The sequence below is a fragment of the Somniosus microcephalus genome, chromosome 11 (assembly GCF_052327205.1).
Source record: "Somniosus microcephalus isolate GS21.2 chromosome 11, FLI_Smic_1.0, whole genome shotgun sequence".
In the NCBI taxonomy this organism is placed as follows: Eukaryota; Metazoa; Chordata; class Chondrichthyes; order Squaliformes; family Somniosidae; genus Somniosus; species Somniosus microcephalus.
In genome coordinates, this window is record NC_140997.1 from 226,486,620 (window position 1) to 226,512,688 (window position 26,069).

At 44.4% G+C, this 26,069-nt stretch overlaps 1 protein-coding gene across 1 annotated transcript in view; it reads left to right on the forward strand.

The window, feature by feature from the left end:
* The window catches only part of LOC147111305 (transmembrane prolyl 4-hydroxylase-like), a 65,342-nt gene that overhangs the window by 30,765 nt on the left and 8,508 nt on the right, over nucleotides 1–26,069 (forward strand). Inside the window, exons 4-8 of the mRNA XM_086002066.1 lie at nucleotides 3,861–3,957; nucleotides 8,132–8,294; nucleotides 12,722–12,907; nucleotides 17,637–17,727; nucleotides 21,670–21,793. Of these exons, the coding sequence (XP_085858192.1) occupies nucleotides 3,861–3,957; nucleotides 8,132–8,294; nucleotides 12,722–12,907; nucleotides 17,637–17,727; nucleotides 21,670–21,793 (661 nt within the window). The remainder of the gene's footprint in view (nucleotides 1–3,860; nucleotides 3,958–8,131; nucleotides 8,295–12,721; nucleotides 12,908–17,636; nucleotides 17,728–21,669; nucleotides 21,794–26,069) is intronic.

Here is a 26,069-nt window from a genome sequence, read left to right on the forward strand (position 1 = left end):
ATATCCTTTTTAATTGCACCCCTGCACTTTCTGTACTCCTCTAAAGATTCTGGAGTATTTAGCCCTCGGTGTCTGTCATACGCCTCCCTTTTTTTCTTTGTCCTACCCTGTATGTCTCTAGACTTCCAGGGGGCTCTAGATTTGTTAGTCCCACCTTTTTTCTTTAAGGGCACATATTTGGTCTGAACCCTCCGGATCTCCTCCTTGAATGCCTCCCACTGCTCTGACACTGATTTACCTTCAAGTAGCTGTTTCCAGTCCACTATGGCTAAATCTCCTCTGAGCTTAGCAAAATTTGCTTTTCCCCAATTTAGAATTTTTATTCCTGGTCTATCCTTATCATTTTCCCTAACTACCTTAAATCTAACAGAATTATGGTCACTAGCACCAAAATGCTCCCCACTGATAGGCCTTCTACCTGCCCAGCTTCATTCCCTAAAACTAAGTCCAGAACCGCCCCCTCCCTTGTTGGGCTTGCTACATACTGGCTAAAAAAGTTCTCCTGGATGCATTTTAGGAATTCCGCACCCTCTATACCCTTCACTCTAATTTTACCACAGTTAATATTGGGGTAGTTGAAATCCCCTACTACTACTGCCCTATAGTTTTTGCACTTCTTAGAAATTTGTCTACATATTTGTTTTTCTATCTCCCTCTCACTGTTTGGGGGTCTGTAGTACGCTCCCAGCAGTGTGATCGCCCCTTTTTTGTTTTTCAATTCGACCCATATGGCCTCGTTTGATGATCCCTCCAACATATCATCCCTCCTCACAGCTGTAATAGTTCCTTTAATCGATACCGTGACCCCCTTCCCTTTTTACATTCCTCTCTATCCCGTCTGAAAATCCTGTAACCAGGAATGTTGAGCTGCCATACCTGCCCCTCTTTCAGCCACGTCTCTGTAATAGCTATAATATCATAGTCCCACGTATCTACCCGTGCCCTCAGTTCACCTGCCTTGTTTGCTATACTCCTTGCATTGAAGTATATACCATTTAGTACAGGCAAACCTCCTTGTTGACTACTATCTAGCCCTTGATTCCTCTGTCCTTCCAATTTACTTTCTACGTTCCTAAGTGCCCAAGAATCTATCGATCTCAGTCTTGAATATACTCATCGACCGAGCATCCACAGCCCTCTGGGGTAGAGACTTCCGAAGATTTACAACCCCCTGAGTGAAGAAATTTCTCCTCGTCTAAAAGAAAGAAAAAGGGAATTAAGGGTTACGGGGAGCGAGCAGGAATTTGGACATGAGTCTAGGTTCGGATCGGTCATGGCCCTGTGGGTAGCGGAGCGGGCCCAGGGGCCGTGTAGCCTGATCCTGCTCCTATTTCGTGTGTCTAATTCTGTTAGATTCAGGAGATGGTTCTGTGATAGTAGATTGGCAGTTAGGATCAGATCAGCCATGATCTTATTGAATGGCGGAGCAGGCTCGAGGGGCCGATTGGCCTACTCCTGCTCCTATTTCTTATGTTCTTATGTTCTTACTTGCATTTCTATAGCACCTTTCATGCCACCGGATGTCTCAAAGCGCTTCACAGCCAATGAAGTACTTTTGAAGTGTAGTCACTGTTGTAATGTGAGAAACGTGGCAGCCAATTTGTGCACAGCAAGCTCCCACAAATAGCAATGTGATGATGACCAGATTATTTTTTTTGTTACGTTGAATGAGGGATAAATATTGGCCAGGACACCGGGGATAACTCCCCTGCTCTTCAAAATAGTGCCGCGGGATCTTTTACATCCACCTGAGAGCAGACCTCTGTTTAATGTCTCATCTGAAAGACGGCACCTCCGAGTACTGAGACGAGGGTCCCACCAACTGAGCCACGGTTGATGCTGTAAAAAAGAGATTATCTGGGCATTTACCTCTTTGCTATTTGTGGGACCTTGCTGTGCACAAATTGGCTGCTACGTTTCTCTGCAACAGTGATTGCACTTTATTGACTTGAAGCGCTTAGAGATGTCCCGAGGTCGTGAAAAGCGCTATATAAATGCACTGGCGTGTCAGCCTAGATTTATGTGCTCAAGTCCCTGGATATGCCCACAACCTTCTGACTCAGAAGCGAGTGTGCTACCCACTGAGCCACAGCTGACACTAGTCCTAAATGGCCGACCCCTTATCCTGAGACTATGCCCCCTGGTTCTAGACTCTCCAGCCAGGGGAAACAGCCTCTCAGCATCTACCCTGTCAAGCCCTGTAAGAATTTTATATGTTTCAGTGAGATCACCTCTCATTCTTCTAAACTCGTGAGAATATAGGCCCATTCTACTCAATCTCTCCTCATAGGACAGCCCTCTCATCCCAGGAATCAATCTAGTGAACCTTCGTTGCACTCCTTCTAAGGCAAGTATATCCTTCCTTGCGTAAGGAGACCAAAACTGTGCACAGTACTCCAGGTGTGGTCTCACCAAAGCCCTACATAATTGCAGCAAGACTTCCTTACTCTGATACTCCAACCCCCTTGTAATAAAGGCTCGCATACCATTTCACTTTCTAATTGCTTGCTGTACTTGCACTATTACTGGTGTAAACAAGCAGAAACTCTACCCCCTTTAATTCAACTGGATATGAAGGGAATTGTTTTTTTTAAAGTACTGTAATTATTATTTGGTGAAAATAGGAACTCCCACCATTGGCGGCCGTGCCTTCCACTGTCTCGGCCCGAAGCTCTGTAATTTCCTCCCTAAATCTCATTGCCTCTCTCTCTCTCCCCTCCTTTAAGATGCTAAAACCTACTTCTTTGACCAAACTTTTAGTCACCCCTCCTAATATCTTCTCCTTTGGCTTGGTGTCAGTTTTTGTGTGGTTACACTCCTGTGAAGCACCTTGGGATATTTTCCTGTGTTAAAGGCATTATATAAATGTAAGTTGTTGTCGAATGTGAAATAGGGGCAAAAGTAGTTGGGCTGTCTTTAACTATAAGAGAATAGCGGCTGCTGATCAGTGCAGACTTGAGCATCTTCCCTCGTATTGCTGGATCCTGTACCCTTCCCACTTGGCGTCCCCAGGGTTCTATCACCTTTCCAGCATCTATCTGCTTCAGACTCCCCCTTTGTGATGCGCTACCAATCCCCCTTGGTATTACTCATCCACTGCCTCAATAAAGCATTCTCTATCCTCAGTTGAAATGCACCGTTTCCTTCACTTATGCTGAGGATGCCTCGTTAGCTCGGCCTCAGTCGAGCTCCCCATCTGAGAGTGAGGCCAAGAGGGAGACTCGGCACCAAGGCAGCGAAAAATCGGATTAAGTATGCAGGGAGCATGCTGGCCATTTGAAGCTGATGTTAGGCAGTGATATTTTGTGGTGTGGATTGAGACCGATGTTCGGTGGCAGTGCAACCAGACACAGTCATCGGGTAATCAGCCCAGCAGGTTGTTGCAAAATATGACTTGTACTAACTTCAGATATTAGTCAGAAAGAGTAGTGGTCCACAATTTAAAAACAAAATGAAAGACTTGCAGCCAATTTACTGGACACCAGGGATATCTCCCTTGCTCTTCTTCGAAATGGTGCCATGGGGATCTCTTATATCCACCTGTGAGAGCAGACGGGGCCTCGGTTTAACGTCTCATCCGAAAGACGGCACCTCCGACAGTGCAGCACTCCCTCAGCACTGCACTGGAGTGTCAGCCTAGATTTTTGTGCTCAAGTCTCTGGAGTGGGACTTGAACCCAGAACCGTCCGACTCCGAGTCAAGGGTGCTACCCACTGAGCCACAGCTATAGGTTACTATATAGTAATCTCATCAGATTTGTACTCCCCCTACCTGTTTGTCTTTCTAGCTTGTGTGGTTATGTAGTACTGTACGGCATGTTAAAGATTGTTTTTGAACAAAGGCTTTATTTTTAATGACAGGTTTTGACACATACACGTTTTGGTGACGGTGTCTGGATTACTCCGGAAAATATTCGGGAGATCTACACGGGACTCCAGGCTGACCCTGATGGAAACGGTGAGAAACGTTCAAGCTGGTGGAGCGACTAGAGAAACTGGGATCATTATCCTTAGAATAGAGAAGTTTAAGGGGAGATTTAATAGCAGTGTTTAAAATTATGAAGGGTTTTGATAAGAGTAGATAGGGAGAAACTGTTTCCACTGGCAGGAGGGACACAGATTGAAGATAAAATTGTCAAAAGAACCAGAGGGGAGCTGAAGAGAATTTTTTTAATGCAGAGTTATGATCTGTATGATTCTGTGAGATCATAAAATTGTTACCGGTTAATAAGTATCTGACTAAAGATGAGTAACTTCATCTGATAATATTATGACAGACTTAAAAACATTTTGGAAACAGGCATGTGAGGAATTCATCTCCCTTAGATTCTAGCCCCCAGGTCTTCCCCGATACTTCCAAAAGTTCAGCTGGGGGTAGCTGAGAAGTACAGGCCGGGTAGTTCCTAAGTTGGATGCTTGGGCTCTTCGGAGTTAGCTGATTTCAGGAGGGTTGCAGTTGGCCTCTGTGTACCCAGGTTCAAGAGGGAAAGATTAGCCAGAGACCCTTATCTTGATTGCTGTCCAGTGAGCCAGCATGTAATGCGCTCAGCATTTAAATAGCCCACTGACTTTCAGTTTAGGCTTACATATAAATAATGACCTACTACTAGTGGGTACAATAGTGTAGTGTTATGGTACTGGACTAGTAACTTTGAGATTGCGGCACTAGTGTCCTATAGGGAAGGGGACTTGCCATCTACCCAATCTGGGTTGGCCCGCAATATTCAGCTTGCATTAAGAGTCAATCAGTCAGTTGTGCAAGCGATCACTGCGTTCAGGGCAACTAGGGATGAGCAATAAATGTGGCTTTGCCCACATCCCAAGAACAAATGGAAAAGAAAAACTTGGGACGCCTTTGCAGCACCAGTCGCACGAGGGGGAGGGATGAAGTGAGTACGTGCAAGGAAAACTAAGGTGAGGGGTGGACAGGAAATTCTTTGTTATAGGAAGGTATTCTGTGGGCTGTACACATCTAACCAAAACCTTAATGAGATTTCTTTGGTAAAGTAATGTTTAGCTAGTTTAAGCAAATGTTTATATCACAGTGGACTCGTTTACAGTTTCACTGTCTTCGATTTACTCCAGTTGGTTTTGGACTATTGCTACGCACTCGTGTCTAACCAGGCTTCAGTAAATTGTCATATTGCCTCGGTCCTACAGAAAGATGGGTTCATAAATTGATTGTCATTTCTGCTCACTAATTGCTGATGATAAAGCTGTAAAAGTGCTTGTTTGATCAGGACCACAATGGATCCTGGTGTTCCTACACTGCTGGTACTGGAGAATGACACGATTGTCAACTAAATACAACCGCTGTTACAAATTTGTGTTGTTCAGTGGAGAAAATAATTCTGAAGCAAGCGGATGCAAGTTTAGATGTAAACAGCCGTTCAGGAAGCTACATTCCACTGTCTCATTTAAAACATTCTTACCCAGGCTTTTCTCGGATCAGTCTTTGCATTGACCCACATCAGTCTAGTGCCTTCAGCTGCCTGGGACCTAAGCTCTGGAATTCCCTGCCTAAACCTCTCCGTGCCTCTACCTCTCTTTCCTCCTTTAAGACGCCCCTTAAAACCTACCTCTTTGACCAAGCTTTTGGTCACTTGCCCTAATTTCTCCTTCTGTGGGTCAGTGTCAGATTTGTTGTCTTAAAATACTCCTGTGCAGCGCATTGGGACGTTTTACTGCGTTAAAGGCGCTATACAAATACGAGTTGTTGTTGACGTTACTATCCGCTTTACAGTCTACAGTTTTCTCCTCCAGATTAGGAACTGGGTGACACTGATCAGGTCCCCTCAATGTGGAATTGTCCGGACTTTCCATTTTCTGTTGTATTTTAATTTTTGTCTGGGATCCATTCACACACGAACGGATATCTTGTGTGCTAAAGATATATGCATACTTAATGTATATCATTTATTTCACACTTGCACCCCATGCTATGGACCATTTCATGCTCCATGGTCTCTGCTTTTGCTAGAGATAAAAAGAAAATCTGAAACAAAAACTCGGGAGAAACCGCAGGATCTGAAAGAGAAACGTAGGTTAGGATTTCAGCTGGGATACATCATCAAAGTTTATTCAGTCCTAGGCTTTCTCTTCACGAGGGGGTTCTAAAGCACATTGTTATCTAGCCCTGTGCTTTTACCTTTAACTGGAAACTTGACGTTAGCTTGCAAGACCCACAGCAACACTCTGCTCTCCAGAAGTCAGATTATTTCGATCAGAGTACCTTTGACAGCAGGAGTACTGTGCATCTGTCAACAGCATTACATCTCTGTAAACGCACCTTTACATGCTGATGCATCACCTCTGAGCATGTAAACTCATCAAAACTTTTGGGAGTTGATTTCGTATGAATTTATTTAGTGTGTATTCTGACTTAGGGCAAAACTTTCGATTAAATCTAGGGTTCTTGTATGGCTGTTTACATCTAAACTTGCATCCACTTGCTTCAGAAATCTAGGGTATCAAGGTCCACGAGGAGTCTGTTATGTGGGGCGAATCTTCAAGGTCATCAGATTTGGGTCCACTTGCCATCAGCTTTCTATATTTCCTGCTGTATTTGTTGGCTTACTTTTCTGTCACTATATAGTAATAAAAATGTTTTCCACACCGTTTTCCTTTGGATAGCCCTTTCGGAAGTCAGGACAGGGGGTCGTTGGGAGCATGCCAATATTTGCCAGGGGTTCACCACACAGAAAAGTTTGAAAACCAATGGTCCTATTCAGTGTTAATCATCCTCACCTCAACTGAATAGTCATGCGGAGCAGATAATGTAAAGAAGGTATTAGGTGGAATTGACGGTGTATGTTAAACTTTAAGCCCCCATAGTGAGTTACAGCCTCGGGGGTAGCACATCCATTATGACGTTTTGCACGTCCACTTTTCTTTGCACCGAGGGAGGGCGTACTTCCCACTGCTAGCTTGCCTTAATCCGCTGCTGTGACTTCTGACCTGCTGGGTTTCAGCTAATTAGCCTCTGATTATCTTTTTTGTTTTGTTTTGGAGTGTTGCAATTTACAGGAGAGATTTTGCGAACCTTTCTCTCTCTTTTTTCGACATGTATCTTCCTCTTTCCCTTCCCCACGCCAAAAATTTTCTCCTAAATTTTTTTTAAAGAGCAACTCGCGCTGAGGTGCAGTTCCGCAAGCACCAGCTGCCTTTCATTACTTCACCCTGTGCTCATCCTTCATATGGAACCATGGGGAGTGAGTGCTGTCAGACCATTAGACCGCCTGCCCAAGCTGAGGTAATCTGGCTCAGCACAGAATGTGGCAGAGTGCACCCTGAGCTACAGATAGAAAAATAGCCAAGTTTCCTCATCTCTAACAAGTCACCCTTGCCAGAACACGTATTTGTGTAAACAGGATTGAGCTGCAGTCCGATGTCCCTCGCTGTCGAGTAGCCTTCCAACACTCGCTGTCCAGCCTTGTACGGGAAGAATGGTTGCTGTGGTGAGGTACAGGAGGGTGACCAACGCTGGTGGAACTTTAAGACTTTAAAGACTCCAGAGACTTGAGCACATAATCTAGGCTGACACTTTAGTGCAGTACTGAGGAGGTGCTGCACTGTTGGAGATGCCGTCTTTCGGATGAGATGTTAAACCGAGGCCCCATCTAACCCCTCTGGCGGGCGTAAAAGATCCCGTGGTACTATTCGAAGAAGAGCGAGGGAGTTCTCCTGGTGTCCTGGGTCAATATTTATCCCTCAACCAAAATTTCTTCACTGAGACAGGATATCTGGTCATTATCTCATTGCTGTTTGTGGGACCTTGCTACACACAAATTGGTTGCTGTGTTTCCTACATTACAACAGTGACTATACTTCAACATTACTTCATTGGCTGTAAAGCGCTTTGGGACATCCTGAGGTGGTGAAAGTTCTTTCTTTATATTTTTGTTAGCTAAGGTATCGAGGGATATGGAGCAAAGGCGGGTAAATGGAGTTGAGGTGCAGATCAGCCATGACCTAATTGAATGGCGGAGCAGGCTCTAGGGGCTGAATGGCCTATTCCTGTTCCTAATGTTCCTATGTAACTGTACCTCAGCAAGAGACACTGCCTTCAACAGAGAAGAGGAGAAAATTGAGGTTGGAAAATGGGAAGGAGTAAAAATGATTTTGTGTTTCAGGTTTGCTAAGCCTGGAGGAATTTAAGGAACTTAACACAAATGCTTTCCAAACATACCTGCGACAGCGCGGGGTGCAGAAGACCGAGTTGGTTCGCAACAGCAAGCACACGTGGCTGTACCAGGGTGAAGGGGCACACCAGATCCTGAGAACTGTTCGACATAGGTGAGCTTCCAGATGAAAGAAAAAAAAACCTTATTGGGCTCTTGTATTTGCCAAGATTGCTATTGTAACCGGGGTGACTTGCAAGCCAGGAAGGCAAGTGCAGGAGGCTTTTTTCAAGAATGCATTTACTTTAGTTGTCAGTAACAAATTCCTGACCATGCAACCATAGTGTTATTTGACCGCAATGCTTTACATTCCAGAGTTGAATTTGCTCAAATCATTCCCAGTAGTATGGCGCTAGTGCTGCATTTGTACCGCCGCACTGTTGCCATTGTAATTATAAATGAGGCAGTGCTCGTGCCTTCAGCAGTAGTAACCTGCGTCAAGGTGTATCTCTCAGGGCTGCCAGCAGGAGTGTAAATGAGTGCCACTCGTGGCAGTGGAGCAATGTGGCTTTTCCTTTTTGCTGACTTGTATGGACCTTCTCCCGATGTTGGGTAGGTCCGCTGTCAGAAACTTGTCACGTGTGATTGAGAAGCAACTGCGCATTCGCAGGTTTATACTTCTGGTAGTACTCCGAAACCCACTCTGCAGAGTAAACTGGATAAACTTGGAGACGAACAGCTGTAACATATTGCAGAAGCCCTTTCAGTGGAAGCGGTCCAGTAAAGTAAAGGTGAGATTAGTATTATGTTCCCACTCCAGAACTTTACAAATGCAACCATGACCCCTCAGTGGGTTATCAAACACTTCTGCAGCTCCATTGATAATGGGGTGTGAATTGAAAAGTCACAGTACATAGAATTAAGAACTGAGTAAATGCAAATGCAGTTGGAAGGGAGCCCATGGTTATGCAAAGTAATTATCTGGTTGTTTGCTTACACTGTGGCACATTATGAGATTACAGGTAATTTCTTTGTCACGCACACAGAATCAGGTTATTTTCCCTGAATAAAGTGTTTAATTAGTTAAGTGTAGTGTGCCAAGTAACTGTTTTAAGCTATTATTGGTGAGTGCCATCAGTGACAGTCGTGCAGTCCTCTCACTGTCGTTGGCACTTGAAAATATTAAACAGGTGCCCTCTGGAGATCCAAAAGTGTTGCAGGCTTAGATAGGTGTCTCCTGGTTTGGGCTGCAGAAGACTTGGAGCCCGTTCTGTGGGTTGTCTGCTTGTTATGCCATGAAATGGCACCATGGTGCAAACAGACGGGCACACACAACTGGCTCTGCATTCTTTCCAGGCATGTGTTGTACAAATCCACTTCCAACAGGCTTACAGTATAAATTAGTTGGAGCAATGCATGGAGATCTTTTGAGCTCTTGTTGACTCAATCAATAAGGTAAAGGGACCACCAAACACATCTTCCCCCTCCCCTCCCCTCCCCTTTCAGCATTCCGTAGGGACCGCTCCCTCCGAGACGCCCTAGTCCACTCCTCTATCACCCCCAGCACCCCTTCTCCTTCGCCCGGCACCTTCCCGTGCAAGCGCAGGAGATGCAACACCTGCCCTTTTGCCTCCCCCCCCCCCCTTTCCCCACTGTCCAGGGCCCCAAACACCCCTTCCAGGTGAAACAGCGATTTACGTGTACTTCTTGCAATCTAGTATACTGTATTCGCTGCTCACGATGTGGTCTCCTCTACACTGGGGAGACCGAACGCAGATTGGGTGACCGCTTTGCAGAACACCTCCGTTCAGTACGTATGGGTGACCCCGAGCTTCCGGTCGCTTGTCACTTTAATTCACCGCTCCATTCCCACTCGGACCTCACCGTCCTCGGCCTCTTGCATTGTTCCACGGAAGCTCAGCGTAAGCTCGAGGAACAGCACCTCATCTTCCGATTAGGCACTTTACAGCCTTCCGGACTCCATATCGAGTTCAACAATTTCAGATCATAACCTCGGCCCCTATTATATTTTTACATATATTTTTTATCCACACCTTTGTTTTGGCCCTTCCCCCTTTCTTTCTCTCCCACATGGCAGCTGTCTCCCATTCTGCCAGCACATTTCACACCTAATCTAGAGCTGTCTTTTGTCTCCACTAGTCCTATCACCATCTCGCCTGGTTTTGAATACCTCTTAATGTCTCTTCATTTCTCTTTTGTTCTCTCCCAGCCTGGCCTCTCAATCTATTTCATTTCCTGTGCCTTTCCAGTCTTGACAAAGAGTTTGACTCGAAACGTTGACTCTATTTCTCTCTCCACGGATGTTGCCTGGCCTGCTGAGTTTTTCCAGCATTTTCTGTTGTTATAAAGGGACCATTAGTTGGGCTTTGCAAATCTTTTGACTGAACCGGAAGGACAGATTAGTGATGGACTTCTGTGATCCCCAACCAGAGGATTATGATTTCAGTTGAACTCACTGGGCCAAAGTGGCAGTTTTGTTACTGATTTTCCTACTTTTTCCTTGGCTCCTCACCTAATTTTGATGACATTTGGTGGTATGCGATTCTATAGGCACTAGCAGCTCTCTCCATCTCCGCTGACCACAATCCTACACACAAGCACTTCTCAACACTGGTCACTGGATAGTGTCCAGGAGGGATATTCTGGATGATTCCCCGCCCCCCCCCCCCACCTTTCCTGAGCTCCGAGATGCTGAAGCCAGTTGTAGTACTGTACCTGTGACTCCAGCTGAGATCAGCCCACTGACCAAAATATCCCACCTCAAGGTAGCAGTTGACTGCCATCCAGGCCCCAATCTGGGAGGCCACTGACAGCCAGTATAGCTTCCCCTATTGGCTTAATGCACAGTGTGATGTGAAGCTGAGCCAAACATACCAGGAAGGTCCTAGGTTTAATTGTTGCTCCAGTTGAAATTGATGAATTGATCAGTGAGTCCACTGAAATTGATCTGAGCATCCCTGAGCAAGGGAGGGGGAAAAGTCAACCGGGGTTTCCATTCCTGATCATTATGCAGCCCTGCAGAAAGTGCACATTGGGTGCAGAGAGTTTTGGGTTTGGCTGAGATGGCTTGCTGGTGCTCTGTCCAGACTCGTACAGTAAGAATGATCACTTTGGCCCGTGGATCGACAAACGCAGCACGAGTTGCAACTTTCAGGAGAGGAGGGAGAAAAGTGAGCAAAATTAGAGTTGGCAATAGGCCCTCGTAGGAACAGGGGTAGGCTATTCAGCCCCCCCCCCCCCAGCCTGTTCACCATTCAGTTAGATCATGGCTGATCTGTATCTTAACTCCATTTACCCAACTTGGTTCCATGCCCCTTAATAGTAGCCTTCCCTAACAAAAATCTATCAACCTCAGTTTTGAAATTTTCAATTGACCCCCCCAGCATCAACAACTTTTATGGAGAGAGAGAAAGTTCCAGATTTCCACTACCCTTTGTGTGAAGCAATGCTTCCTGACACCACCCCGAGCTCTAATTGTACGGTTATACCTCCTGTTCTGGACTCTCCCACCAGAGGGAATAGTTTTTCTTTACTCTAGCAAATCCTTTAATCATCTTAAACACCTCAATTAGATCACCCCCTACTCTTCTATATTCAAGGGAAATATAAGCCTAGTCTAGGCAACCTGTCCTCATAATTTAACCTTTTTAGTCCCAGTATAATTCTGGTGAATCTATATTGGGCTCCCTGAATTGGATTGCAGAGGAGAGCCATAAGATTGATCACTGGTATTACAGGGATGGGCTACAAGGAATTAATTGACAAGTTGGGGCTCTCCTGTCTTGACAGGAGATGTATCTCAAGAGACATTTATAGAGAGATATATAAGATGCTTAACAGAGAAAGTAACCCAAGAACGTACTTTCAGATACCCTAGGACAACAAGACAAGAGGACCCAGATACAGGGTTGTAATGGGAACGTTTAAAGGGAAGTATTTCCTTACACTGAGAGTGATTAACACTTGTAATGGGAAGTCAGGCTGGCTGAATTCAGAACATTAGACTCAACAACAACAACTCGTATTTATAGAGCCCCTTTAACTTAGTAAATCGTCCCAAGGCCCTTCACAGAAGTGTTATAAAGCCATATAAGGAGAAATTCGGGCAGATGACCAAAAGCTTGGTCAAAAAGGTAGGTTTTAAGGAGCGTCTTAAAGGAGGAAAGAGAGGCGGAGAGGTTTAGGGAGGAATTTCCAGAGCTTGGGGCCCAGGCAGCTGAAGGCACGATCGCCAATGGTTGAATGATTAAAATCAGGGATGCTGAAGAGGCCAGAATTAGAGGAGCACAGATACCTCGAGTGGGGAGCTGGAGGAGATTAGAGACCGGGAAGGGCGAGGCCATGGAGGGATTTGAAGACAAGGATGAGAATTTTAAGATTGAGGCGTTGCTTAACCAGTTAAGACCTCTTTAGATGCTGTATTGAAAGACGATTGGGTTGATTCCTTGGAGGGATGAGAACAAATGGGCTTGTTGGCCTTTCTTCTTCCAAACCTCCCTACCTCATGGGAGAAGGCAGTGGTCTGTATGGGTTACTTAATTTCTTACTGTATGACCATCTTTAAATGCTTTCTCTTGTCAGGATGATCAGATTGACACAGTTACCGCCAGAGATAGTGGAGCACAGTGAGCCACTGCAGGTGGTGAAATACGATCAAGGTGGGCACTATCATGCTCACCACGACAGTGGACCAATCTACACAGAGACCAGCTGCTTCCACACAAAGCTGGTAGCAAATGGATCCACTCCATTAGAAACCTCCTGTCGGTTAGTGACAAATTCTAACAAAATATATGCTTTGTCCATTTTTTAAAAGGCTTTCTATGTTCTCCTGCAGCTACCCCATTCCTTCATGTTTCCTTTGAACGACAATTTCCCCTCAAAAGGAGAGGAGAGATTTTAATCCCCTTCTAATCCATTTTATTTCTTCTTCCCAATGTGCCATGCATAGTTGCTCAATTGAGACTCGGCTTATAGAATCATATAATTTTACGGCACAGAAGGAGGCCATTTGGCCCATCGTATCTGTGCTGACTGAAAAAGAGCGATCCTGCCTAATCCCATTGTCCAGTTCTTGGTCCCTAGCCCTGTAGGTTACGGCACTTCAAGTGTATATCCAAGTACTTTTTAAATGTGATGAGGGTTTCTGCCTCTACCACCCTTTCAGGCAGTGAGTTCCAGATCCCCACCACCCACAGGGTGAAACATGTTCTCCTCGGCTCCCCTCTAATCCTTCCACCAATTATTTTAAATCTATGCCCCCTGATTATTGACCTCGCTGCTAAGGGAAATAGGTCCTTCCTGTCCACTCTATCCAGGCCCCTCAATTTTATACACCTCAATTAAATCTCCCCTCAGCCTCCTCTGTTCCAAAGAAAACAACCCCAGGCTATCCAATCTTTCCTCATAGCTAAAATTCTGCAGTCCTGGCAACATCCTGGTAAATCTCCTCTGTACCCTCTCTAGTGCAATCACTTCTGCCATGTTACGTTGTCGGTTACAAAGTGCACAAGTGACTTTGTTACAATTCATCTCCACTCCCTTTTGTTCTCCTGTCCTTTCTTAAGGGACAGACTTGCCCTGACGAGGCCAAATTATAACATATTGAAAACCTGGTAACATTTTGAAGATGTTGCACATTAAAATATGCTTTCTTTCTGTATCATAGTATGAATATTAACTTATATCCTTGAGCATTGTTCTTACTATACCTATCCCTTTTTAAAATAGGTTGGGAGGCTGATGGACTTCATTAAATTAGGTCTACAGAGAACTTGGTTGGGAATAATTTGTCGATTTTACAAGGTGCCTTTAAATATACCCTGGTGTCTAGTGTGCGAATGTCGCATCTGAAAGTGTCACAACTACATATGCAAAGTACATGTAACACTTGCACCTTACTGGTTCAAATGCCATTCATAAAACAGCAATAAATCACAAATGAATAGGTAGAGGACAAGTAGTAAACAGGAATGAGAAATGGCAATCAAGGAGGTACAAAATTGAGAATCGGTAGTTGGCAAACCGCTCCCAATAAAGCAGCTAATATTGTTGTATGATTTACAGCAAGACTGGCCATTTACAGAGCGTACAAGGACCTGCTGTTTTTAAAGCCTGCCCTCGGCCCTGTGTCCAACTACAGTAAAAGCCCGACAGCTTTAAAGCTAGTTGGAGCGGGACATGTGCCAGAACGGTCATCTTTGATGGGGGCATTAAACGGGCGATATCAAATTGGCTAATTTTTACACACCCTGCCCGAGCAGGGTACATAATGGGCAGTTGATCCAATATTGCCCATTTTACATTTGTAATAAGGTAGACAAATTAACAGCGCAAATAGATGTAAACGGATACGATATAATTGCGATTATGGAGTCATGGCTGCAGGGTGACCAAGGCTGGGAGTTGAATATCCAAGGATATTCGATATTAGGAAGGACAGGCGAAAAGGAAAAGGAGGTGGGGTGGCATTGTTAGTAAAGGATGAAATCGGAGCAATAGTGAGAAAGGATATTGGCTCAGAAAATCAAGATGTAGAATCAGTCTGGGTGGAGCCAAGAAGCACCAAGGGGCAGAAAACATTGGTGGGAGTTGTCTATAGGCCTCCAAACAGTAGTGGTAATGTAGGGGATGGCATCAAACAGGAAATTAGAGATGCATGTAACAAGGGGTACTACAGTAATCATGGGTGACTTTAATCTACATATAGACTGGCCAAACCAAATTAGCAATAATACTGTGGAGGATGAATTCCTGGAGTGTGTACGAGATGGCTTTTTAGACCAGTACGTTGAGGAGCCAACTAGGGAATAGGCTATCCTAGATTGGGTATTGTGCAATGAGAAGGGGTTAATTAATAATCTTGTTGTGCGGGGTACTTTAGGGAAGAGTGACCATAATATGATAGAATTCTTCATTAAGATGGAAAGTGAAGAAGTCCAATCCGAAACTAGGGTCCTAAATCTAAACAAAGGAAACTACGAAGGTATGAGGAGTGAGTTGGCTATGATAGATTGGGGAGCTTCATTAAAAGGCATGACAGTGGATAGGCAATGGCTAACATTTAAGGAATGAATGCATGAATTGCAACAGTTATACATTCCATTCTGGCGCAAAAACACGAAAGGAAAAGTGGCCCAACCATGGCTAACAAAAGAAATTAAGGATAGTATTCGATCCAAAGAGGAGTCATATAAAGTTGCCAGAAAAAGTAGCAAGCCTGAGGATTGGGAGCAGTTTAGAGTTCAGCAAAAAAGGAACAAGAGATTGATTAAGAGGGGATAAATAGTGTATGAGAGTAAACTTGCAAGGAACATAAAAGCGGACTATAAAAGCTTCTACAAGTATGTAAAAAGAAAAAGATTAGTGAAGACAAATGTAGGTCCCTTACAGTCAGAAATGGGAGAATTTATAATGGGGAACAAGGAAATGGCAGAACAATTAAACAAATACTTTGGTTCTGTCTTCACGGAAGAGGAAACAAATAACTTCCCATAAATGCTAAGGAACCAAGGGTCTAGTGAGAAAGAGGAATTAAAGGAAATTAGTATTGGTAAAAAAAATAGTGCTGGAGAAATTAATGGGACTGAAAGCTGATAAATCCCCAGGGCCTGATAATCTACATCCCAGAGTACTAAAGGAGGTAGCCATGGAAATAGTGGATGCATTGGTTGTCATCTTCCAAAATTCTCTAGATTATGGAACAGTTTTTGCAGATTGGAGGGTGGCAAATGTAACCCCACTATTTAAAAAAGGAGGGAGAGAGAAAACAGGGAGCCTAATATCAGTAGTAGGGAAAATGCTAGAGTCTATTATAAAGGATGTGATAACAGGACAGTTAGAAAATATCAACAGGATTAGACAAAGACAACATGGATTTATGTAAGGGAAATCGTGTTTAACAAACCTACTGGAGTTTTTTGAGGATGTAACTGGTAGAATAGATAAGGGAGAACCAGTGGATGTGGTGTATTTGGATTTTCAGAAGGCCTTTGATAAAGTCCCACATAAGAGGTTAGTGTGCAAAATTAAAGCGCATGGGATTGGGGGTAATATACTGGCAAGGATTGAAAATTGGTTAACAGGCAGGAAACAGAGTAGGAATACATGGGTCTTTTTCAGGGTGGCAGGCGGTGACTAGTGGGGTACTGCAGGGATCAGTGCTTGGGCCCCAGCTATTCACAATATATATCAATGATTTGGATGAGGGAACCAAATGTAATATTTCCAAGTTTGCTGGTGACATGAAACTAGGTGGGATTGTGAGTTGTGAGGAGGCTGCAAAGAGACTTCAAGGCGATTTAGACAAGTTGAGTGAGTGGGCAAGTACATGGCAGATGCAGTATAATGTGGATAAATGTGAAGTTATACACTTCGATAGGAAAAACAGAAAGGCAGAGTATTATTTAAATGGCGATAGATTGGAAAATGTTGATGTACAGAGGGACCTGGGTGTCCTTGTACACCAGTCACTGAAGGCAAACATGCAGGTGCAGCAAGCAGTTAGGAAGGCAAATGGTATGTTGGCCTTCATTGCAAGAGGATTTGAGTACAGGAGCAAGGATGTCTTACTACAGTTATACAGGGCCTTGGTGAGACCACACCTGGAGTACTGTGTGCAGTTTTGGTCTCCTTACCTGAGAAAGGATATACTTGCCATAGAGGGAGTGCAGCGAAGGTTTACCAGACTGATTCCTGGGATGGCAGGACTGTCTTGTGAAGAGAGACTGGGTCGACTAGGCCTGTAGTCACTAGAGGTTAGAAGAATGAGAGGGGATCTCATTGAAACGTATAAAATTCTGACAGGGCTAGACAGACTGGATGCAGGGAGGATGTTTCCCCTGGCTGGGGGGTCTAGAACGAGGGGTCACAGTCTCAGGATACGGGGTAGGACATTTAGGACTGAGATGAGGAGAAATATCTTCACTCAGAGGATGGTGAACCTGTGGAATTTTCTACCACAGAAGGCTGTGGAGGCCAAGTCACTGAATATATTTAAGAAGGAGATCGATAGATTTCTAGACACAAAAGGCATCAAGGGGTATGGGGAGAGAGCGGAAATATGGTATTGAGATAGAGGATCAGCCATGATCATATTGAATGGCGGAGCAGGCTCGAAGGGCCGAATGGCCTACTCCTGCTCCTATTTTTCTATGTTTACACCAATATTGTATTGAAGGTCCAACCCAGAAGCCTAAATTGAAGCAGGCTGGCGAAGACTAAGCTAGCCACTGGCAGCAGGAAACTCTTGAGCTGAACCTGGCAGCGGAGGCATTTGCTGGAACTAAGGCTGGGAGCTTGGTCGTTCCTGGGGCTGAGGGAATAGTGCTATATTGCAGAAAGTTTTTATAAATTTCCAGACTGTTTAAAGTTTGCTTTGTCCAGTTTAGGAAAGTAAAATATTTTTGCATATTCTTGACTTTCACCTTTTTTCAAAATTATTTAACAAAGTGATGTCTACCTTCTTACCCTGTCTTCGACCCCACTTCTGTTCCAGGTATGTGACAGTGCTGTTTTATTTGAACAATGTTTCTGGAGGAGGGGAGACTGCTTTCCCTGTAGCAGACAATAGAACCTATGATGAACTGGTAAAGAAAAAAGCCTTTGCTTCTCTTATTGACAAGTCATTATGTTACAAGAACCAAAATGTACTGAGTTCACAGCACCTAAAATGACAGGTTTATGGTACAAGTTGAGCCCAAGAGACCCAGACATGCCTTTGGTACGTTTTTTTCTGATTTGTAGGGTTCTCTAGTTTTGTTGTCATCAAAGTATTAGTCCCGACCAAAATGAATGCTGTGATGGTTGTTTTTATTTCCATGTTCTGCCTCCTTGCCTGAAAGTATGGAGTCTGTCACTGGGATGCAATTCCACAGGGACTTGGCACCCACCAATGCTTTGCCCAAGTGGTCATTGTTTGTGCGAGCCTTGACGGCAGGCTATCCAACTATGGAGGTCATCACATCACAGCCCAGCCCAGCCCAGCATTGCTGAAGCCAGCATCTGCAATCATGCAGTCCCAGTAGGGATTACTATGTATGATCAGGTGGAAATCTAGCCAGTTTATTTCTTTATTTCCCTTCCCTAATCCAGGATTACTGCAGCAAATGTAGCACCTTGACATTGCTCGGACTGAGAACCTATCGTAACTGGGGATTGACCCTGGGACCTTCCTACCTTCCTGATCTGTACGGCTCAGAGACGGAGACTTTACTTCGGAGCCATCGGGGGAAGCTGTTATATTGGCTTTTATCCGGAATATAATGGTTAGGTGATCAGGAGCCAGTCAGCCATCCTCTCATCTGAAAGACAATGGCATGGAGGCTAGAAAGAAAGAAAGACTTGCCTTTCTATAGCGCCTTTCACAACCTAAGGAAGTCCCAAAGCGCTTTACAGCCAATGAAGTACTTTTGAAGTGTAGTCACTGCTGTAACCGGGGAACCCATGAGGTGATGTGTAGATTAAAGAAATGCTCATCACTTTCTTTCATCCCCTTTACCAGTCACAGTTCTGAGCAATGTTCCCTGTCATTTTTTTTTTCATGCATGGTCCCTTTAAGTGGCTGTGCGGCACATTCAAATTTTCGCGCAGGCGCAGTTTCTTCCGTTTAAAAGCCGGTGAGTGGCCTGCGCAGGGCCGCGCAGCTTAGCAGGAGCTATTGCAAAGTTGTTTCAATGTTTATTATGTATTTAAATCTAAATATACTCGCTGTAAAATCATTTGGTTTTTATGGATGTTTCTCAACATTTGCATCTTTTAAGATACACATTGATGGCGATTTAATGTGATACGAGGCATATATCGAATCACATGTTTTTCCTACATTTTTCTCCAGCCTTTCCTAAAGGTGCTGCCCTGTGCTGGTGTTCTTGACATTATAGGGTTTTTTTTCTTGAGAAACGTAGATGCTTTCTTGGGAATCCTTGAAGAGCCAAGGCCCATAGAGCAGGATACCACCAAGAGTGAGAACCATAGGACAATTGATGAGGTAACTTGAGTGGTTAGGGGACTGACATGTTGGGAAGATTAAGGGCAGTAAGGTATCCCACAGATTTTTGAGGTCCTGCGAAAGAATGATAGAAAAGAGAAAAGACTTTCATTTATATAGCCCCTTTCACAACATCAGGACATCCCAACATGTTTACAGCCTCTCGAAGTGTAGTCACTGTTGTAATGTAGGAAACGCGACCACCAATTTGTGCACCGCAAGATCCCACATAAACCAATATGATAATGACCAGATAATCTGCATTCGTGCTGTTGATTGAGGGGTCAATATTGGCCAGGACACCGGGAAGAACTCCCCTGCTCTTCTTTGAAATAGTGCCGTGGGATTTTTAACGTCCCCCCTGAGAAGGCAGATGGGGCCTCGGTTTGACGTCTCATCTGAAAGACTGTACAACAACAACTTGTATTTATATATAGCGCCTTTAACGTAGTAAAACCTCCCAAGGTGCTTCACAGGAGAATTAAAAGACAAAAAAAACGAGGAAGGTTCAGAGGAACTGGTGAGAATAGTATCAATAAAAACGAAAGACCCGAGAGAGTGTTTGTGTTCTTATGATAGTAAAATATAAGACTATAGAGGTAGTTGAACCTATTGGTGAAGCAGAACATTGTGTTGTATCCAGTTTGCTTCTGTACTTTTGCTGATGTCCAGTGGAATAATCGGCATTACATTTTCAAACCGAGTGGTTTGAACTCAAGCTACCAGGCTGTGCAGACTTGTATCCATTTAAGCACGAGGGGATGTTGGATGCCATGATATCACTAAGTTGGCATCTTTATTGGCAGCCATCCACCTTGTTTGACGCCATTGTGACTTTGGGCAACCATTTGCACAATGCGGAGTCTCCCATGATGGGTATAGAGGAGATTTTCTGTCGTAGGATTGCTTCCAAAATACATTACAGTGCTGTACATCAGCACTCCATCTCTGCTGGGTTCATTCCATTATAACTCTTCTGTAAATTAGGTAGTAGTTTATAGCATCAGCGAGGAGGGAGATTTTGTTCAAATCCTAGCAGTGTCTTAACAGTAAACTGTCCATTAAGGCACTTTACTGGGGTGAAGTTTCTGCTTTGGACGCTATTGAGAAATCTGGGGCCGTTTGTGCTTGAAACGGCGCTGGATGGTTACAGTTCAGGTTTCCGTAAAAAATGCATTTGCACAATCTCAAATCTTCCAAGAACCAGTGCATTCGGGCAGCGTAATAGAACGTAATCACTTTTTTTTTCTTTCTATTAAAAATATTCCTTGCTAGATTTAAGAGCGGTAACCTGGTGCAGTTTTATTAATACAGCTGAAAATGGGTTTGTCACAAAAAAAATAAGCATTTTTAATAAGACTGTCTAGTCCACCACCTGTGAGTAACCCGATTTTTAAATCACTGAAAATGACTTAAAAACAACCACTACCATTTACTAGTTTCATTGGTGTGCACTAGTCAGTTTCTTAGTAAATTAAATATTTTTGAATATGTAAAAACTTTTAAAACGTGTCTGTACGCCAAAGTACACTAGCTCAATTTGCAGAGCCTCCTCTAACGGCCGCAATCGGCGGTAACTTGCTATCCTCGTTATTTTGATCTGGGCGTGGCCAGTGTTGTGGGCGGGGCCGACTTTAGGCAAAATAATTTCTAAACCAGCGTTGAAGATCATGGAAACTCGATTTACGCTTGACATAACTTGCGTTTGAGTTTCTGCGATCTGTTGCACTGGTTCGGCCGATTTCACCCGGCATATGCTGACAACACAGGTGGAAACTAGCGGAGCCTCTACCCCTCTGTGTTAGCACAGCTGATGAGCACCATTAGCGGTTTTATTAAACCTTCAAGACAAAAGTTTTTAAAACTGTACTTGCACTGCAAAACTAGCACAGTGGCTTTGCAGCAGAGCAGGCTGTTCTGGAAATTTATCCTGTTTGTAAATCCCTTATTATTTAGGCTTGCCCGATGGCTTAATGGAAAAATACATCGCCTGACTTGGAACTGAGCCATACAGATCAGAAAGCGTCCAGGTTGCTCCCAATGTCCCTTGGACTAGGGAAGGGAAAATCGGCCCAGTCTTTCCTACTCTGATCACTCTCCACTGACCCCTTCTGGATAAATGCCTGTGTGAGGATGTTGGGTGAAGACAGGATTGAAGTCAACGATGATTTTGCCTTATCCCCATAGTTGAATAGCTTGCTGACATTCAGTGCCTTGAGGAATGGCTGCAAGAGGAAGTACTGACAGACGCAAGTAACTATATCCCAGTATTAGTCATTCATAACAGAAATAGTGTGGGGGAGCCCTTGATACTGTGACACAAACTATAAATATAGCTATCATCCACCAGTAAAGGATTAATGGCTGATATTTTTGTCAGCACTATGTTCAGTATGCAGTCGTGTATTTGCAGTCCAGCGAGTTAAGTCCCCTCAGGTAATTTATATTGGATTCCAAGAATCGTCAGACTAAAAAAAAAAGTTGAATTGGCACTGGGAACTCTTGACATGCACTGTGCTCTTGTCTCCAATTCTTTCCTCAGTCTTTAATCCAGAACGACGTGGATTTACGAGATACACGCCAGAACTGTAACCGAGCCAACCTGCTGGTGAAGCCTGTGCAAGGCACCGCTCTCTTCTGGTACAACTACCTCTCTGATGGTGAAGGTACTCGCACCAATCTGGATATGCATTAGTTCAGAGTTACACCCCTAGAGTAGACAGTAAGGCTCCACAAAGTGTTTATTAATTAAAAATACGTCCTGTTCCAAGTGGTATTTCAGATTGTCCTTGGGGGAGTCACCACTGTTGCATTGTTCTGAAACTGTTGCTTGTGAAGTGAAACATAAACATAGAAGATAGGAGTAGGAGTAGGCCAATCGGCCCCTCGAGCCTGCTCCGCCATTCAATGCGATCATGGCTGATCATCCAAATTCAGTACCCGGTCCCTGCTTTCTCCCCATACCCCTTGATTCCTTTAGCCTTAAGAAATATATCTAACTCCTTCTTGAATATATTTAATGAATTGGCCTCTACTGCCTTGTGTGGTAGAGAATTCCACAGGTTCACCACTCTCTGGGTGAAGAAATTCCTCCTCATCTCAGTCCTAAATGGCTTACCCCTTATCCTTAGACTGTGACCCCTATTTCTGGACTCCCCGACCATCGGGAACATCCTTCCTGCATCTAGTCTGTCTAGTCCTGTTAGAATTTTATAAGTTTCAATGAGATCCCCTCTCATTCTTCTAAACTCCAGCGAATATAAGCCTAATCAACCCAATCTCTTCTCATACGTCATTCCTGCCATCCCAGGTATCAGCCTGGTGAATCTTTGCTGAACTCCCTCCATGGCAAGAACATCCTTCCTCAGCTAAGTCTATTTATTCAATTTAAAAACCAGTTCAGGGGCTCCCCCGACTGCCCAGTGGGTAATTGCACTGCCCGGTGTTGTACTGAGTCATATAGATTAGGAAGATCCCATTTGTGTTGAGTTAGCCGATCTGAGCCTGGGTGCTGCCTCTGTGCCCCTGGATTAGGGACAGGAAAAAATCAACCAAGGTTTGCTTTATTAAAATTCATTTGTTTATTTTAAAAAAAAACTGCTGTAGCTTATTAAGGGCTGTTATGATCAAAGCAACTGACCACCTGAAAGTATCTCAACTCATGACATTGGAAAGAGCAGAATTCAGTAGCCTTGCATGCTGGGTTAAGTCTCAATGAATTCTTTGTGTGTCCCACTATTCCTGAGCTGTTTTTTCTATTAATGTTCATCACACCTCCAGAAACTTGACTCACAGAATATATAATATAGAATATAAAAACAGAAAAATGCTGGAAACACTCAGCAGGTCAGACAGCATCTGTGGAGGGAGAAACAGAGTTAACGTTTCAGGTCGGTGACCTTTCGTAGAGTGGTCACTGACCCGAAACGTTAACTCTGTTTCTCTCTCCACAGATGCTGCCTGACCTGCTGAGTATTTCCAGCATTTTTTGTTGTTCTTTCAGATTTCCAGCATCTGCAGTATTTGGCTTTTCTCTCAATATATACAGGAAACTTTCTGGTATCCGGCACTGACGGGACCGAGCTGGTGCCGTACCATCAAAACTGCTGTAGAAACCAGCGCTAATGTTAAAACATACGGAGCTTTTGAGCTCCGTATCTAGCAACAAACCCTGTTGCTTAGCAACAGCTTCAAAACAGTCGGCCGCAGCTTAAAAGCGTCTCTGTAGCTAAGCAACAGCTTCGGCTAGACCTTGCAGAGCCTGACTGGAAAAAAAAAAAGCAACGAGAAGTAAAAAAAACTTATAGGAAACGGCTCCTGAATTTTGCCGGTAGATAGAGCTTTCCGGACATTTAACCTCCGGTTAAACGAAAGTTTCCTGTACTTGCAAATTACAACTTCACTGCCTAAACTGAGCAAATAAAATCTCCCAAACTATATCTGCCTTTAATAATAAGCTTCAAAATATGTGTTGCAGTTTATTACACGCCGTTATAAAAGAACACACTGCATCTGTATTGAGGCCTGTGTTGTTTCCACATGATTGCTCTGCTAAGTGCAGTGTGACTACACGTTCTTTATCTTTTAATTGCAGTCAGCGCCATAACCTCACATTCCAGTTGTTTCTATGATTCCCATTTTTTTTTTTGTTCCCTCATCCTTTTATTTCCATTTTCAATATTTTGCTCCCTTTGGCACCCCTTTTCCAAAGCAGTGGGAGGTAATCGTTCCCAACTCTGTTCCTGTGTTGCTCTATAACCACCCACTGGGGGGGGGGGCCATGGTTGTCTTTCCTCTGAGTTATATTTCACCCTCTTCCTTCTTGTGCCTGTTTGCGGCACCTCTCTCAGTAACCCCCAGCTGAGGAGCTGGGACTTGCCTTGCCAGCGTAATTATTTTTGGTACAGGACGTTAGTGTGCCCAGTTCCCACGCCGCTCTATCATCTGCCGTGTTGGACTCTATGGGGGAAAAATTGAGTTGTTTGCGCCTCCCGTTAGCGCCTTAAGAGGGCGCTAATGGGGCGCAAAGCAACTTGCGCCCGGGCGCGGCGATATTGCCGCCGCTCGCGAAGTTAACTAGACATTTTGCGGCGGCACTAAACACTACCACCACGATCTCCTGCGCCGGCAGATCGTGACGTCAGTCCAGTGCGCAACGCCCCGGACCGGATATTGAGTGGCGGCCCCTGCCTTACCGCCTGCCGCTAGCAACGACAGATTGAGGGGAGCGTTTTGCAGTCGGGAAGGGACTGGGGGAGCGCTATTTAAAGGCGACCGCTTCCTGCCTTTTTTTGTTGGTGACATTTTTGCACCACGCATTCTGAGAGAGAGTGTGAGAGAGAGAGACTTCGAAACATAGAAACATAGAAGATAGGAGCAGGAGTAGGCCATTCGGCCCCTCGAGCCTGCTCCGCCATTCAATGAGATCATGGCTGATCATCCAAATTCAGTACCCTGTTCCTGCCTTCTCTCCATATCCCTTGATCCCTTTAGACTTAAGAAATATATCCAACTCCTTCTTGAATATATTTAAAGAATTGGCCTCTACTGCCTTCTTTGGCAGAAAATTCCACAGGTTCACCACTCTCTGGGTGAAGAAATTCCTCCTCATCTCTGTCCTAAATGGCTTACCCCTTATCCTTAGACTGTGACCCCTGGTTCTGGACTCCCCGACCATCGGGAACATCCTTCCAGCATCTAGTCTGTCTAGTCCTGTTAGAATTTTTAAAGTTTCAATGAGATCCCCTTTCATTCTTCTAAACTTCAGCGAGTACAAGCCCAATTGACCCAATCTCTCCTCATACATCATTCCTGCCATCCCAGGTATCAGCCTGGTGAATCTTCGCTGCACTCCTTCCATGGCGAGAACATCCTTCCTCAGCTAAGGCGACCAAAACTGCACACAATACTCAAGATGTGGTCTCACCAAGGCCCTGTACAACTGCAGCAAGACATCCTTGTTCCTGTACTCAAACCCTCTCGTTGCGAAGGCCAACATACCATTTGCCTTCTTAACCACCTGCTGCACCTGCATGCTTACTTTCAGCGACTGGTGCACAAGGACGCCCAGGTCTCGTTGCACTTCCCCTTCTCCCAATCTATTGCCATTCAGATAATAATATGCCTTCCTGTTTTTGACACCAAAGTGGATAACCTCGCATTTATCCACATTATACTGCATCTGCCATGCATCTGCCCAATCACCCAACCTGTCCAAATCATACTGGAGTTTCTCGGCATCCTCCTCACAGCACACACGCCCACCTAGCTTTGTGTCGTCTGCAAACTTGGAGATATTATATCTAGTTCCCTCGTCCAGATCATCATTAATATATATTGTGAACAGCTGGGGTCCAAGGACCGATCCCTGCGGTACCCCACTAGTCACTGCCTGCCACTCGGAAAAAGAGCCGTTTATTCCAACTCTTTGCTTTCTGTCTGCCAACCAGTTCTCTATCCAAGTCAATACCTTGCCCCCAATCCCATGTGCCTTAATTTTACACGCTAATCTCTTATGCAAGACCTTATCGAAAGCCTTTTGAAAATCCAAATACACCACATCCACTGGTTCTCCCTTATCTATTTTACCAGTTACATCCTCAAAAAATTCCAGTAGATTAGTCAAGCACGATTTACCTTTTGTAAAGCCATGTTGACTTTGTGCGATCCGGTCACTTTTTTCCATCCTTTACATCCTTTATAATGGACTCTAGCATTTTCCCCACTACCGATGTCAGGCTTACCGGTCTGTAATTCCCCGATTTCTCTCTACCACCCTTTTTGAACAGTGGGGTAACATTAGCTACCCGCCAAATCCATGGGTACTGTTCCAGAGACTATCGAATTTTGGAAGATGACTAGCAATGCATCTACTATTTCTAGGGCCACTTCCTTAAGTACCCTAGGATGTAGATTATCAGGCCCTGGGGATTTATCGGCCCT